General features: G+C 48.3%; 1 protein-coding gene across 1 annotated transcript in view; it reads right to left on the bottom strand.

The window, feature by feature from the left end:
- The window catches only part of RYR3 (ryanodine receptor 3), a 394,047-nt gene that overhangs the window by 200,338 nt on the left and 178,613 nt on the right, over positions 1-15,096 (bottom strand). The window contains exons 30-36 of the mRNA XM_007462557.1: positions 14,786-14,994; positions 12,966-13,141; positions 12,019-12,055; positions 9,960-10,123; positions 6,834-6,999; positions 801-887; positions 165-391 (exon numbers count right to left, since the gene is read on the bottom strand). Coding sequence (XP_007462619.1) covers positions 165-391; positions 801-887; positions 6,834-6,999; positions 9,960-10,123; positions 12,019-12,055; positions 12,966-13,141; positions 14,786-14,994 — 1,066 coding nt within the window. The remainder of the gene's footprint in view (positions 1-164; positions 392-800; positions 888-6,833; positions 7,000-9,959; positions 10,124-12,018; positions 12,056-12,965; positions 13,142-14,785; positions 14,995-15,096) is intronic.

Genomic DNA, 15,096 nt, shown 5'->3' with positions numbered 1-15,096 from the left:
ATCAAAGTGGGGAAGGCAAAGAAGAGAAACCGCGGCTTCGGGACAATCAGCAGTCATCTTGGGCCCTTTGCCAATGAGGATGATCCTCCTTCCCTTCTGGGCTTGCTGGGTACTGCTTCCCTGCCTCCCGGGCCTGGCCCTTCCTCTTTGGGCCCCCCCACTACCTGTTCTCCTCGGGGATGTAGAGCGCCATCATCTGTAGAGGCTCCAGGCACTGCACCACCCAGCCATGGCGGTCGCTCACCCGCTCCGTCTCCACCTTCAGGAAGCTGCTGGGCATGCGGCTCCAGAGGACGGGCTGGATGGTTTGGACGTCCAGCCGTGGTGGGCACTGCGGGACGGGGTTTTTCTCTTCACTCTTAAATATGGCTGCCGACAGGGGCATGGCGTTCTGGGGCAAGGCAGAAAGGCATCAGGGGGGAGGACACGTGTGCAACACAGAGATGCTCAGTGGCTGGACAATGCACCTGGCCCATGTTGACCAAAAGGATGAGCATACATTAAAAAGAGACAAATGCACCCAGGGACCAATGAGGGCTTCACCAGCATCAATGAAGACCTGACATAATGGGTTATGTGAACATTCATTAATTCTTTCGGTACTCAACTGAAGTGGGAGAAGGGGAAAATGGGAACCTATCTACTGTTGCATGAATTTCACATGGAAGTGTAGACGTTTGGGAGGCATATGAGAAGCAAGAGGCGACAGATTCCCGGTTTTCTCAGGCCTGAGCCTCTCCCCCTAATGGTCAGCATGTCCCCTCATGTCACAGACATTAGATGAGGGGACAGATAAATACCTTCAGCTTCCCAAGTTCAAACTGAAACAAAGAGGTGCTTGTAGGCTGCAGGAAGACTGCTGGAAACACTTTGGTATTGGGCTCCACCTGGAAACCAAAACAAATCCAGATGTTTGCCCAGAATTATTAAACCACACGGGGCTAAGTCATGGGTGTTTCAATCAACACCCTCACTCCAACTTGAGCTGAAAGAGGGCAGTTAACTGGCTGCTGATTGCCCACTGCTCAGAGATTCCCAGAGACCCGGTGCCTAACCGTAGCTATTGTCACTGCTCCCACCTTCAACACTCCCTTCCTCTCTCCACTCGGGGCTGAACAATCTCACGTCCATTCACTTCCTCTCTCGGGTAACCAAAGCCAGCAGCTTTCTGCAGTGCTCAGGGGGACAGTCACAGGTGGGAGCAACCCACCGGCCACCGAGGCAGTGCCTGCTCTGGTCACAGAACAAGCTGAGGCGCTGGCTCTTCGTAGAGCATGGAGACCCCCCCAGGCCCACAGCAAGCACCACCATCCACCATTCCCGCCCTGGAAGGTGACAAGGGAGGGTGGTGCGGTGGCTTCAGTATTCTTTCCCAAGGCACACGGCTGTCGGTCAGGCAAAGCCGGGGGACCTACAGCAGAGCGTCGCAACCTCAGCCCTACTGATAAATGTCTCCAGAGTTGCCAAATGTCCCTGAAGGGAAAAGTGCCCCCACTCGAGAGCCCACTTTGCAGGCAGGGACCACGCGGCGCTTCCCTGGAATTACATGAAGAGGCTGCCCCTGGAGCCTCTCTCCACCCTCAAAACCATTCCCTCTCACTTGGTTCCTCTGGACTTCTCTCCACCCCTTCCTCACTCTCCATGATTTTAGTTCTTACATTAAATGGTGCAGGATTCACCAACTGCCTTTTAGCTGCCACTGAGATGAGGCATGTGGATTTATTTATTTATGACATCAGGGGCTCCACTTATCCCTTGCTCACCTTGATGTCGGGCTTTTGATCAGACTTGGAGGACCACGGGAGAAGAAATGGAACTTTAATCCCACCGACTAAAGTCCTTTGCCTTTAAGCAAATTCAGACATTAGGACATTCTTGCAACTCTCCCGACCCGTCACATTAGGGGCTGCTGGGTATTGGGAACATACCCTAAAAGTGTCCCCCAGTGAGTCACCCCCTTGTACAATCCCCTCTCCTAGAACCTGTGCCTTGTTTCCAGCAAACAGAATATGGCAGAGAGCGACTGCCGTGCCCTTGATTGGGTTTCACTGTAGAAGACCCCATCTCAGCAGATGGGAGAGGAAGATAGCCTCGGACAAGTAAACTGCCATGTTGCCAGAGGGCCACGCGACAGGGGTTCCAGGGAGGTCTCATGGGGCTGAGAGTGGTTGGCCCCTGGCTTCAGCCAGCAAGAAAATGGAGCCCTAGCTCTACAAATGTAAGCAAATGAATTCTGCCCACAACCATGTGAGCTCAGAAAAGGACCCCGAGCTCCAGGAAAGAATGCAGCCTGGCTGGCACCTTGACTGCAGCCTTGTGTGATGCTGAGCAGAGGACCCAGCTAAGCTGTGCCCTGACTCCTGACCCGTGGACACTGCGGGACAATAAATGAATGCCTTTAAGTCACTGAGTTTGTGGTAATTTGTTATCAGGCAATAGAAAATGAATAGGGCAGTTTTCCTTTCTGCCAGGATATTTGTTACAGGCTTCTTGTAAATAATGAAGTTCCTCAATGCATTTAGACATAAGAATTATAAACATACATTTTTATGGCTGGAAGTGACTTAAAAGATTGTCTGGTCCAGTGCTATCATCTGCTCACGATGAAGAGGCCAGACTGCTTAGACCCCAGGCGTGCACCCAGCACATGTCATTTGAGCACACTGTAGTAGGCTTACGTTTCAGATAAAACATTTGCTTTTACCTGATGCTTCAGGTACCCATGAGTGATATGAAGGGATGATGCCAGTAAAACCAACAGGTAGGGAGGGGGCTGCTAGAACTGCCTAGGCTATGTCTGAAATAAGCTTTGGTAAGGACATTCAACAATCATTTAGTGCCTATCACACACCTTCTTTGTGCCAGGATCTGGGTTTATGGGTGAGAGACACATATGGGAAATTCTGATTTGATGCTGTGTGACTTTGGCCACAAGGCAAGAGTCATCTCTGGTCTGGCCCCAGATTTCTCAAATACCCAACAGGTAACATCTAGAACAACGTGTGTCCCTCAAGTCATGGCAACTTGAAGCAAGCAGAGGGCTGGCAGCTGAGAAAACTTCACCTGGACCAACCAGGTGAAGAGAGAGAGAAATGCATTCAGCCAGAGGTTTTCTTTGCTGAGCTAAATTGTACCAGTATAGGGAGCGACAGGCTGGAGAGGGTGGTGCCTTTTTAGGTCTCTCAGGAATGGTCCCTGCAAACTTCATAAACTACGCAGTCAAATGCCAGGGCCCTCCTCAAACCTCCTTGCAGAGAGGAGGTCCTTGAAAGCATCTAGGATGGGTGCCCTGGGATGGGTTTATTTCTACCGTGCAGAGTACACTCCCACCACGATGGACAACGGGAACGTCTCTTCAATCACTAAAATAACAAGAACACACAAGGGTGAGCTCCTGATGGGTGTACATTAAGGAGAGAAACTGCAGCTGGTGGTGTGGTAAGTGGAATACTAGACGGCCCTCCTGACCCCTGGGGTTAGTCCCCTGATCGTGTATGTCACAGGGCAAAAGGGTTTCTGCAGGTGTTAGTGCGGCTACTGGCCAGGAGACCTTAAGATAGACAGAATATCCTTGTGGGCCTAATCCAATTGCACGAGCCCTTAAAAAAAAAAGCAGGTGTTTTCTCCTGCTGGGGGCAGAAGGGAAAATCAGAGAGAGTCTTGAAGCCTGAGAAGAACCAGATGTGCCCTTGTTGGCTTTGAAGATGGAAGGGGCCATGTGAGAGGGAATGTGGGCACCTCCGGAAGCAGAGAGGGGCTGGCCAGCAAGAAAATGGAACCTCAGCCTACAACCACAACTGGATCCTGCCGACAACGTGAATGAGCTTGCAGGGGATGCTACCCAGAGCCTCAGGACAGAGACGGCTCATTCCAGCCGACACCTTGATTTCTGGCCTTGTGAGAACCTGGGCAGAGAACCCAGTCAAATCTACAGAACTGTGAAATGCTAAATGGATGCCGTTTTAAGCTGCTAATTTTGCGGTAACTTGTTAGGCAGCAATTAAAAAACTAGTGGCTTCCCGGCCGAGTTGGCCAGTTTGATAATAAATACTTAGCAAGCGCTCACTAGGTACCAGGCACCGTCTCATGTGTTAGGGGATGCAGCAGTGCACCTGAGAGATGGCCTCTCCCCTCAAGGAGCTTACACTCTGGAAGGCGAGGCTGCATTCTAATGGAACAAGCAGTGAGCCCAGACGAAGTGCCATGGACTTTCTTCCCTTTGTGTTTAAGGTACCTTTTATCACTGGCTGCTACGTTTTGTCTTTGCAATGACAGACATTCTATTTCTAATCACATGTGAAGGTCAGGGCATAGGAACTAGCCTGAATTGAAGGGTAACCCCTCTCGCAAATCTGAATCTCACGGCTGGCTCTGCTCTCGGAGCAGTGTGGCTGCAGTGGCAGTAACTGAGGAGTATCTCTTGTACATACATTTTATTTCTCATTTCTCCCATGATTACATTAAGTGAGACAGAAAAAGCTTTTCAAATCGCATAGCAGTATTTAATGGGGAGGTCTAGAAACATTGTTTGAGAGAATCCTCCTCTCATTATTTTGGTTACTGGTCCTTTCTGAATGGAAAGCCAGTATATAAATATTGCTGCCCTGCTCCTCTTGAGATGATTGAAAAATGAAAATGGCTACAGCTGCAGAATAACAATTATCCCACTGCTGGGAGCCCAGACGCATGGCTGGACACGTTACTGTCTCACGGGAATGAGAAGGGGGCTGGGTGGGTATGAGCCTCCTGAGGGTCCGTGCTCAGAGTCGTGACCTCCTCCCCATTCCCAGCTCAGGGTGAGAGGGGGTTTGGAGCCCTGAGCAGAGTCATCAGGATTTGTACGCATATGGAGTCACGCCAGGCATCCTGGGGTGCGGGTGTCAACGTGTAGCTCAGACAGCTGACCAGCCCAGTGTCATCCAGGAACTACTGCGTGAAAGATGGGATACAAATGTGTTCTGCTCTTTGTTGTAACATCTTCTCACCGTCATGGGCTGTTTCCTGAAGCAGGCAAGTCACTGCTGCTGCAAATGCCATGGGCTATTTATTTATTTATTTGTTTAGGGACCTTAAAAGTGATTAGATGCTTTGGAGCTCTCTGTAGCTCAGGGAGGACCCTTCAGTCAAACTCATTTCAAAAGTTAATGGGAAAAAAGCTAATGGATTCTGAAGGACGGCAGTCATGTATACAAGCCTCCTCTCGGTACTGGTGGGGAAGGGAACGTGGAATCCTGAGAAAGTACCGGAAGAATACCTTACTTTCTGCTTCAAAGCCTGGTTGTGCAGAGGCCTCTTCCTGGGAGCGGCTGGTGGGGTCCCAGTTGCTGGGTGGTAGTGATGATTCCACTTCTTCCCAGGAGGGGGCTACCCACTGCAGGAGGTCCTGGAGAGGACCGCCACACCAGCAGGCCCGTCCCTGGCCCCCAGGAAGGGCTCTGCCCATCTGATTTTGGTCACCTAACATTTCAGACACTTGCTGCCAAGGGGCTTTTCAGCCCAGAGGCTGTAACCTGGGGCTGATTCTGGAATCTGGGGTTTTAGCCATTTACACAGGAGCCGGATGCTTTTAGTCCGCTGTAGCTGGGTAAGCTTCCCTGGACACTGCCTGCCACTGTCCTGGTCAGAACTCTTCAGGAGTTCCACATTTCTTCCTAATACCTCCCTACCTTTCCAAATTTGTTACTAGGAACCATAACCCATTCTATTCTGTCCATCGTTCCTCAAACATACACTATGCCCCCGTCTCCATTACGCTTCTTGTGCCATTCTTTCAATCTAGTACACTCCTCTCTCTCCACCTGGAAGAATTCTTTGTTTCAAAATCAAGATTTCTCTGTAATAAACCTTTTCTTGACCACTCTCAATGGAAGCAGGCTCTTCCTTCTCTGAACTTGGATAACACTCTATCCACACGTACATGAGGCTCTCCATTCTACCCTTGGAGTGTCAAGAAGGTTTAATACAGAAATTTGACTTCCTAACTTAGCCTGTCTCATAGTGTGCTCTGTAGAACTCTAGGCTTATAGAAGATTACTAACTGTTAAAAAAAAAAAAAAAAAAGCTCTTCTTGGTTAAATAATACGAGAAATGCTTGGCTAGGTTTCTTTCTGAAGCATTTCTTAAAGTTTTCCTGGACTAACACTCACCGCGAAACTTCCAAAGGAGGATATATAATCTGTGGCATTTCCCAAGCTTACTTGGCCATCAGAGATGAAGCTTAAAGGAGATTAGGCTTCTTGTGGTTAATGACGGGTAAACCTACGTGGGTATAATTAATGGCTTCCCCAAGTAGTTCTGTCGAAGTTCATAGTCAATGAAAGAGAAAAATAAATTATTTATGTAAATGCATTTTAAAGCACTCTGTAAAGAAGCCATAGTGAATGAGAATAACCTTTTATTGCAAAGGGAATACTCCCTGGCAGATCAATCCATTTTTATAGGTCTGTATTTTGAGCATAGAAGTTTCTTAAAGTGAGGAGTAGCTCTGTTGACCTTTTAAACTTTGCATCTTATATAGTGTAGGTAACATGAAAGTTGCACAAGAAATATTGATGGAACCAACAAATAACCTTTTAGAGCCCATCACCAAGGAAAAGCCTTCTTATCTTCTATAAGGATGACCAGCATTTCTGATCAACCAATAAACGAGATCTTTCCCTCTCTGAACAAAAGGAAGTCACTTTACTCTCATCTTCCTAGATGGCACTGGACCACGTGGGTACATCAACTCCATGTGCTGTGGTGGGGATGCCACCTATGGAGAAGACTGAGGAGCTGTGCCCTGAGCACCAGGCTGGGGATGCTGCTGTCACGGCCCCAGGAGCCGCCCCTACCTGGTAGCAGGTGCCGAGTTCCCTCCCGTTGGCCGAGAAGGACAACATGCCCATTGCCAGATCCACGAGGCAGCCGATCTCTAGGTCCACGTTGCTGCGACTTGCTCTTTGGGACGTGGCCACGATGTCCCCACCCCAGACCATGTAGCAGTTGCTGCGCTTCACACTAGGAGCCAGAGAGAAGAAAAGGCACGGAATCTGGACTGGGGGCAGTTTGGAATCAAGACTCAGGATTGAAATGCCCCCAAAGCTTCCAATGAAGCTTTCCAATCAGCCCCGAATAATTTTGTTTCTTAAATGAATTCACTCAGTTTAGGAATGTGGCACTCTATCTGCTTCAAAGAGCAGAGTGTTCAGGCAACTTGTTTCCTGGCTCATCATCCATTCATGTTTCTGAAACAGATAATGGGGACGGTAGTATTTCCACCTTAGAAGTGGGAGATAAAGGTGCAGAGAGGATGACTACCTCAGGTGGACTTAGAGAGGAATTTGGTATAAGAGGCAGGAACGAAAACTCTGTGTCCTGAGTTCCATTTCAGTGCCAGGGCAAAAGGCCATTTGACACTTGAGAACTCAGGCCCACATTCCCTAGGATGGCAGGCCTGGGCCCCAGGGAGATTTGCAAAATAGATAAAGTTAGTCTCTGATGGCCTCCCACCTCCTGATCTGTACTACCCCCCCCCCACCCCAGCTCCCTGGAGCTCTGCCCCCTGCACTCTTCACCACCTACCAACCTGGGTCCCTTTCTCAGCTAGCTGGCTACCACCCCCCAGAAAGAAAACTCCACCATAGGCATTTAGCTTTAAAAGCCAACTACAATAACCAAAAAGCCTTTAAACTCCAAAGCCTGCTTTTTTTTTGTTTGTTTGTTTTTTGCAGTACGCGGGGCTCTCACTGTTGCGGCCTCTCCTGTCGCGGAGCACAGGCTCCGGACGCGCAGGCTCAGCAGCCACGGCTCACGGGCCCAGCCGCTCCGCGGCATGTGGGATCCTCCCGGACCGGGGCACGAACCCGCGTCCCCTGCATCGGCAGGCGGACTCCCAACCACTGCGCCACCAGGGAAGCCCCAAAGCCTGTTTTTTTTAATGGTAAGATTTCAAACCCTGGGTGGGCTTTGGAGAAGTGGTATGTGGATCCCCAGAGCCCCTCACGATGGCTGCGGGCAGGAGGCAGCTGGTATGTCTTTTCCTAAGCCCAGTCCTGGTGTGGCTCATCTGAGGGACCCGGTTGCTTAAAGTAACACCAAGTGATTTATCTCAGGCTAAAGGAGAGAGTGACTCTATACGGGATGCTAGAGCAGCCCCTTTAAACTTCCTAAGGTCAATCTGATCTGGCCTTGGAAAGCCAGGAATTTGAATAGAATTCTCCCAGGTTCTTTCTGCTTCTGGAAGTCCATCACTTTTCCAGACAACTAGAAATCCCGTTTGTAAGCATTCCTTCACCTCCTCCCCTCGACTCTCCTCTGTGGCACCAGTCAGGCTGGTTTCTCAGGGTGAATGCCCTCAGGCAGGGCCAGTGCAAATTGCTCATTCCAAAGAGTTACAGCTATTGCTAGATTTCCACTAAGGTTAAACTGTGGCGATGCCATTACTTCTTTTCAGTGATTAAAGTACGAAGTACACTAATGACTACAGAATTCAATTAATAAGGTACAGAAGCCGCAGGAGTGTGAGGTGCCACACTTTGGTCATATTTCAAAGGGTCCATGTTTGAAATGCCTGAAAACATCCGAAAATCGACCCTGTGTTTACTTATTGCACAAGACAAAGAACTAAGAGTTACTGAGCACCTACTATCTACTGGGTCTTACGTTAGGTGCCAATGTGTCAGTTAATTTTCCCAATGAATGTGGTCACTGAGGCTCAGATAAATAAAATAATCAGTCTGGCATGGCAGAGCGAGCAAACTGGAGCAACAGACCCAACTGGGATGAGACTGTGCTTTTTGTTCTTTTGGCTGAAGAGCAAAGTCTGGAGCGGTCAACTGCTTTCACATACTTTCCTTTAAACCAAACCAGATGCTGCATCTGGTTATAGCATCTACTCTGGGTCTCATAACATGCTGAACATTCAGTAATGGTAATAAGAGTGCTGTTTATTGAGTACTTGAGTTGAGGCACTGTTGTAGGCTCTTATCTATGTATCATCTCACTTAATCCTCATAACACTCTGTGAGATTAGAACTACTATTCTCATTTTATAAATAAGGAAATTTAGACCCAGGGAGGTTAAGTAACAGGTCCAAAGTCACACCTCTAGTAAGTACTGGAACCCAGTTTAAAACGCAGGCAGTTTGCTTCCAAAGTCTGTACTCTTAACCACCCACCAACAATGGTCCCCCAGAAAACAGCAATTGCGCCTGGCCTTTGATGAGCCAGTAGCATCTGAAGAGCAAAACATTCCTGACTTTGTAGGGATAAAGTTATCATGAGAAACAACTTATTACACTTCTATACAGGCCTGCCATATGGGCAAGGACTCTAGTAAATCTCACTTAGGTGGAAATAAGGCATGGTCTGCTGGTTCATTTCTGGGGCATCACTGGCTAAAGATCCTTCCTTGGTGGTAGTACCAATGGACCAGTGGGAGGGGATGGGTGTGCCTAAAACATTTTCCTCGAAGATCCCTAATTTCTATTCAGTGGTTATTATTTATAAATTTGCCATGTCTCTTTTATGTTCTTTATGCTTTCAGCCATTACAAACTTTTGGGATGAGAAGTTCTGAGTTATCAGTTGCTGTGTGATGTGGTACATCTTCTTATTTTCTGCAACTGACTTCCCTCAAGCACCCAGGGATTCTTCTCTGTCTCGTTCTTATGTTGTAGAAATTGGGGCTGGCCTAGAAATCACGGAGTCTGAGAGGGAGCCCAGGCTTCCCAACTGTCCATCTGTATCTCCCGTCCCTGGGTCACGTTTTATACATGTGATGAAACTGCCCTTTATTTTAGCTAATAACACTTCTCCCACCATAGTCGTCCCCCACCCCTGCCATTTACTTAAGGATTTTAAGCCTGTGCTTCATTTTCCCTTTATAATAGAGGCTGATGTTTCCTTCTTTGGGGTGTGAGGGGAAGGGAAAAAGACCGCTGGGGGAGGGCCAACCCTGCCCCTCAGGAGTCCTCTTACCTTTCGTGGACCCGGCCTCTTTCGTCCCCCAGAGTAACAGTCACGGTACAGTTTTTATTCAAGTCAAACTTTTCACTGTACAAATGATAGTCGGGAGTCACCCATCCGACCCAGACGCAGGAGGGGTCCTGTCCAGCAAAGATGCGAATTGCGTAGTAGCACTGCTGGGGAGAGACCACAGGGGGCCGTGAGTGACCGCACCCCCACCCCCCCGCCCCTGTTGCGGGGAGCGGGCTCAAGAGGCAGAAATTATGCAGCAGCCCCCTGACTCCCTTTTCTTGAAAAGCACACACTGTTCTGGGGGTGTACTGCACTACACTCTGGACTGGGTGAAGAGCTGATGAGAGAATCTGGTTTCCTTACTTTTACCTTTTCTGTTGTGCTTTAGCCTAAAATATCAGGCATCTTATACACCACCCACTGCCCAGAAGATGCTGCTGCCGAGATCAGGGGCAGCCACTCAGAATGGTCAGCACAGAACCCTAACCCTCTTCTGGGTACCAGGGCTGCTAGGCAGAGCCAGGCACATCTTCGTCCTCAGAGAGAAGAGCCATGAAATTGCCCTGGGGGCCGGGGGTTAGAGAACTCGGGCTACGCTTTCCAATTCTGCAGGAAGTCTAAGTTTTTTTAAGTCTCGAAAAAGATGCTACAAAAGAAAAAGCCCACAATGTGGCCAAATGTGCTTTGTGTGGTCATCAGACTCAGTGACAGGCAGGGCTGAAAATTAAAGCCATTCTTGGTGGGCACTGTAACAACTTGTGAATTGTATCACTGGGTTATCATAACAACTAGAGCATCGAGGTAAGTGACTGCTTCATCATTTTCTTTATGAAACTGAGCACATTTATTCTTTTTTTCTATTTTGCTTCTATTCTATTTTATTATTTTTAAAATTTTTATTGGAGTACAGTTGCTTTACAATATTGTGCTAGTTTCTACCGTACAGCAAAGTGAATCAGCCATACATATACATATATCCCCTCTTTTTTGGATTTCCTTCCCATTTAGGTCACCACAGAGCACTGAGTTCCCTGAGTAGAGTTCCCCGAGCTATACAGTAGGTTCTCATTAGTTATCTATTTTATACATAGTATCAGTAGTGCAAATGAAGTCCTTTTATGTGTAGTCTGTCCTACTTTTTGATTGGAAAAGGGTCAGCCAGACACACCTGTGCTGGCATCTTGGCACTGGCAGCTATTAATCATGTGATCTTGGACAAGTCATTTGTCCTCTCTGTGCTTCAGAGCGCATGATATTGTTCATCTCCTGGGGTTGCAGTGGAACTTAAGAAGGAAGGTGATACAATGTGCTCCGTGAAGTGTCCTGCACATAGTAAGTGTGTGACATGCCGCTGCAAGAATCCTGCTCTTGATAGTTAACCTACGAACTTGGGGTTGCAGGATAACTTTATAGAAGGGCTGACATGCATTTCTTCCAAAGGAATTTGTGTGTGTGTGTGTGTGTGTGTGTGTGTGTGTGTGTGTGTGTGTGTGTGTGTTTTGGTCAGGTGCTAAGGAAGGATGAGAGAAAGAAGGAAATTAAGAGAAGCATTGCTTTCTGACCACTGTCTAGCTTGAAGGAAAAGAACCCAAAGCAGCCTCCATCTTCTGGGCTGGCTCCCTGCCCCTTCTTCTCATTTGATTGCTTTCAACATTATTCCTGGCACCGCTCAGAGAGATGGGAGAATTGATTCATAGAAGTTTACATAAAAGAGCAAACAAAAGGATTACATTAAGAGTCCGCCCTTTCTCCCCCAACTGATGTTCATTTCAATCAGAAAGGCAGTGCTGGGTCCCTGGTGGCAAATAGGCACCAATTACACAATGATGCCCAATTAGACGCTCCAGGTAGAGTTCTGTTTTGCACTGAATAACTGTTTCTCTTTCCCCGACTTGAGAAATGCCATAGATATGTTCTGGAAGCATCAAGAAGGATATTAAAAGACAGAGTAATTGGCAATTAAAGAGGATCTCTAGACAGATCTTTGCTGTAGGGGCCATATTACCAGGCACAGCAAAGAATCAAATAATTAAAACCATAACTGAGCACATTTACTTACTGTTGTTGTATGAGAGAGTACTTCTTGCATCTGTTTCCTGGGGGGGGGGGGGGAAGAAATCCATGTTTTAGTTCTTCAGGTCTATAGAGAAGCCCACAAGTCTGACAGGCAACTGATCTACCTTTAATGATGAAAGCAAGTTTAAGGAGCTGGCTCTTTCCTATACATGAGTGATCCTGACTGGTCTTGGGACTTGTTCATTTGCAACCTGATACCACCAGGCAGGGCTGTGCCTTCCAACTCTTGTCTCTCAGCCCAGGTGTAAGTTAGAGCTAGGGGGAGGTTGGGAGACGCTAACAATGTAGGCAGGGATACCTTGGAATACATTATCCTGTTCTCTTAAGCAGCTTTGCTTGTTTAAAGCTTGGTAGATAGTAAAACTCTAGAGGAAACCCGGACCAGATATACATCAACAATAAAAAATAGACATTAAAGGGAAGAAAGATAGCAAGGAATATATTCCTTATCAGGAAGCAGGAAGTCACATTACTCAGGAGTCACACAGCTGCTGGGTTGGACACTAGCCATAGTTATGCAAAAAAGGCAGTATTTGCCTACAGAAGCTTCTAATTTCACACAGGGGCAACAACAGTTGCACCCTCTCACGCACTTACATTCTTTTTACTCCAAAAACATACGAATTATAGGTTGCAAGGAGGCTTGGGAAGAACAGAACAGCTTGGGAAGAACAGAAACTTGTTCACTGGATGTGACCCAGTTAAGCTTGATTGGTCCCCTAATTATACACTGCACACACCCACATGTGCACGGGCATGCACTTGTGTGCACACTCATCCTCATTTCTTCCTGACTGAAAGCAGAGGGAACCCTACTCACAGAGGAGTCCTGTGAGTTGTGCCGAGGTAGAGTGAGAAGGAGACAGACAGAAAGCCGACTTTGCAACAGACAGGCTGAGCACCTCTGAGAGCTGGAGGCTCCTCCCTCACCTTTTCTGGAAAGCGTCACTGTCCAGACACGGGCTGTGACTGAACGAGGAGTGGCACTCCACCGGCACGCTCAGGCGGCAGTAGATCATGGTGGCATTGCTGTTCTGTGTGCCGAACGTCTTGTGGATCACCTTGAGGCACGGAGGGCTGTCCATGGTGCCATCGATCCTCACGACCTGGAAATAACATGGTCCTCACCTGACACAGCCTGACTCTGACACATCCCTCCTCCCCTCACTGACTGCTTACGTCAAGGCTTTATGAGAACTACAAAGGTTGTCACGAGTGATAACAAACCATTACACTCATCCTTACGTGGACCGTGCCCTATAAAATATCACACAGATCTGCCTCTGGCTGGGGAAATGAGGGATCTAAATTAGGGATCTAAAAATGCTCACTGGGCTTTCTGCAAGGTCAAGGATGCCAGGCAGGGGGGTAATGCAGTGTTGTATTTGCTGATGCTGACCTTTTAGGAAGGTGACAAGTGGCTAAAGGAGAAAATCTTTCCAGAGGTTTCCCCTGTCAGTGGGCATGAGAACATCTAAGGGAGAAGGCACCAGAAAGCCCAAAGCTCAAGAAGAGACATCAGAGTTTCCTTGGGGGGCACCGTCTCCCACCCAGCGCCTTCCCCACCTTTACCACAGTTACAGCCTGAGCGCAGAAGCTCCTGGAGACTACTCTACATACTGAGGAAATTCCCAGCTCCAGGGCACAAGCGCTGCACGGGATGCACTGGAGGATGAGAGATCAAAACTGGATTTTTGAAGTGTGTGTGTGGGGGGGTGGGGAGGGGTGAGGGGGGGTGGGAGGGAAGAGCAGAGGAAGTAAACAGACTTACAATAATAATTTTGTTATGATCTGGGCATTTCTCCCTGCATTCTAGACAACAGTTCCTATCCTGCGGTCCATGAGTACGCTTACATATTTTTGTGTGGTTTCTATATTTTTCTAAGTGGAGGGTCTCTAGATTCTATCAGTTTGTCAAAGGGGTTCACGACCTCCAAAAAGGTTATGAGCCAGCTTTCTAAAGTAATGGCCAGGTAGGAATCAGCGAAATTAAGCTCTCTACTATTTAAGACGGTGGGGAAAAGCGGAGGATGAAGAATTGATACTTGCTGAATTCAAACTGGGCAGGGAGTGAAGGGGACTTACAGTCTGGGGGAATCAAGCCATTGAATCTAACGCTTCGGTGGAGCTGACTTGTCTGACATCCCATCAGCTCCCGTCCCCCCACTACGCCATGAAAAAACCATGGTGGGGCTGGGAGATACAGAGGCAAGCAGATGTAGAACCAGAATCCGAATCAGTCTCTTTACAATATTTGGCTTCTCTGCCTCTCTGCTCCCCCGACAAGGTGGGAACATCATAATCAACTACTACACCTCCACTTAAAAACCTGGAGACGGTTCTGCAGGAATTAAACAAAGCCTAAAAGACATCGAGTTATGAGCAGAGGAGAACCATGTTTGGAACACATCATCCTGAGCGCAGGTACTGAACTTTTTTAGGAAAACAACATTTAAGGTCTCTGGATACCGTATTGCTATAATACCGGTATAGGAATGTCTGGAGAAAACATTGTGGCCCAAAGGTTTGGGGATGGATCTGCAAGGTGTTTACCACTTGTAAGATGCCACTCAGCTGTCCCAACTAAGGTACCTGCAACGACAGCTCTGAGGGCCAGCGAGGAGGTGACCGGGGTAGGGGCAGCCAGGGTGTGGACTTAGGCAAGCACCACCTGGGGACAAAAGCATCAGCGGGAGTTCAGGGCCTTGGTCCCCCTGGCCTGCCAGGGTCCCCGCAACGTGCAGCATTACCTCTATCTGTGGATGATCCTTGGGCACATTGACAAATGTTGGGAGGCGCTTGCTGAACCACATGGCCACGTCGCGGTTCATGTTGACAGCAAAAGGCTCAAAGCCCTCTTGGAGGCCGCACATGGTATAAAACTTGAAGGTGCTGGCGTCCATCCCGAGATTCATGCGGCCGATCTGAGACAGGCCCAGAGAGCATATGGGCACAAAGCCTGCAGAATGGTGAGAGAGCCCGGTCAGCCCGCAGGACTGTCCTGGGAAGCTGGGAGGAAGCGGAACCTTTGCTTCCTTAACAGCTTTGAGTCTCAGCAGGA

Source organism: Lipotes vexillifer, unplaced genomic scaffold (genome assembly GCF_000442215.2).
Source record: "Lipotes vexillifer unplaced genomic scaffold, Lipotes_vexillifer_v1.1 scaffold164, whole genome shotgun sequence".
Lineage (NCBI taxonomy): Eukaryota > Metazoa > Chordata > Mammalia > Artiodactyla > Lipotidae > Lipotes > Lipotes vexillifer.
This window is presented reverse-complemented; position numbering and strand designations above follow the sequence as displayed.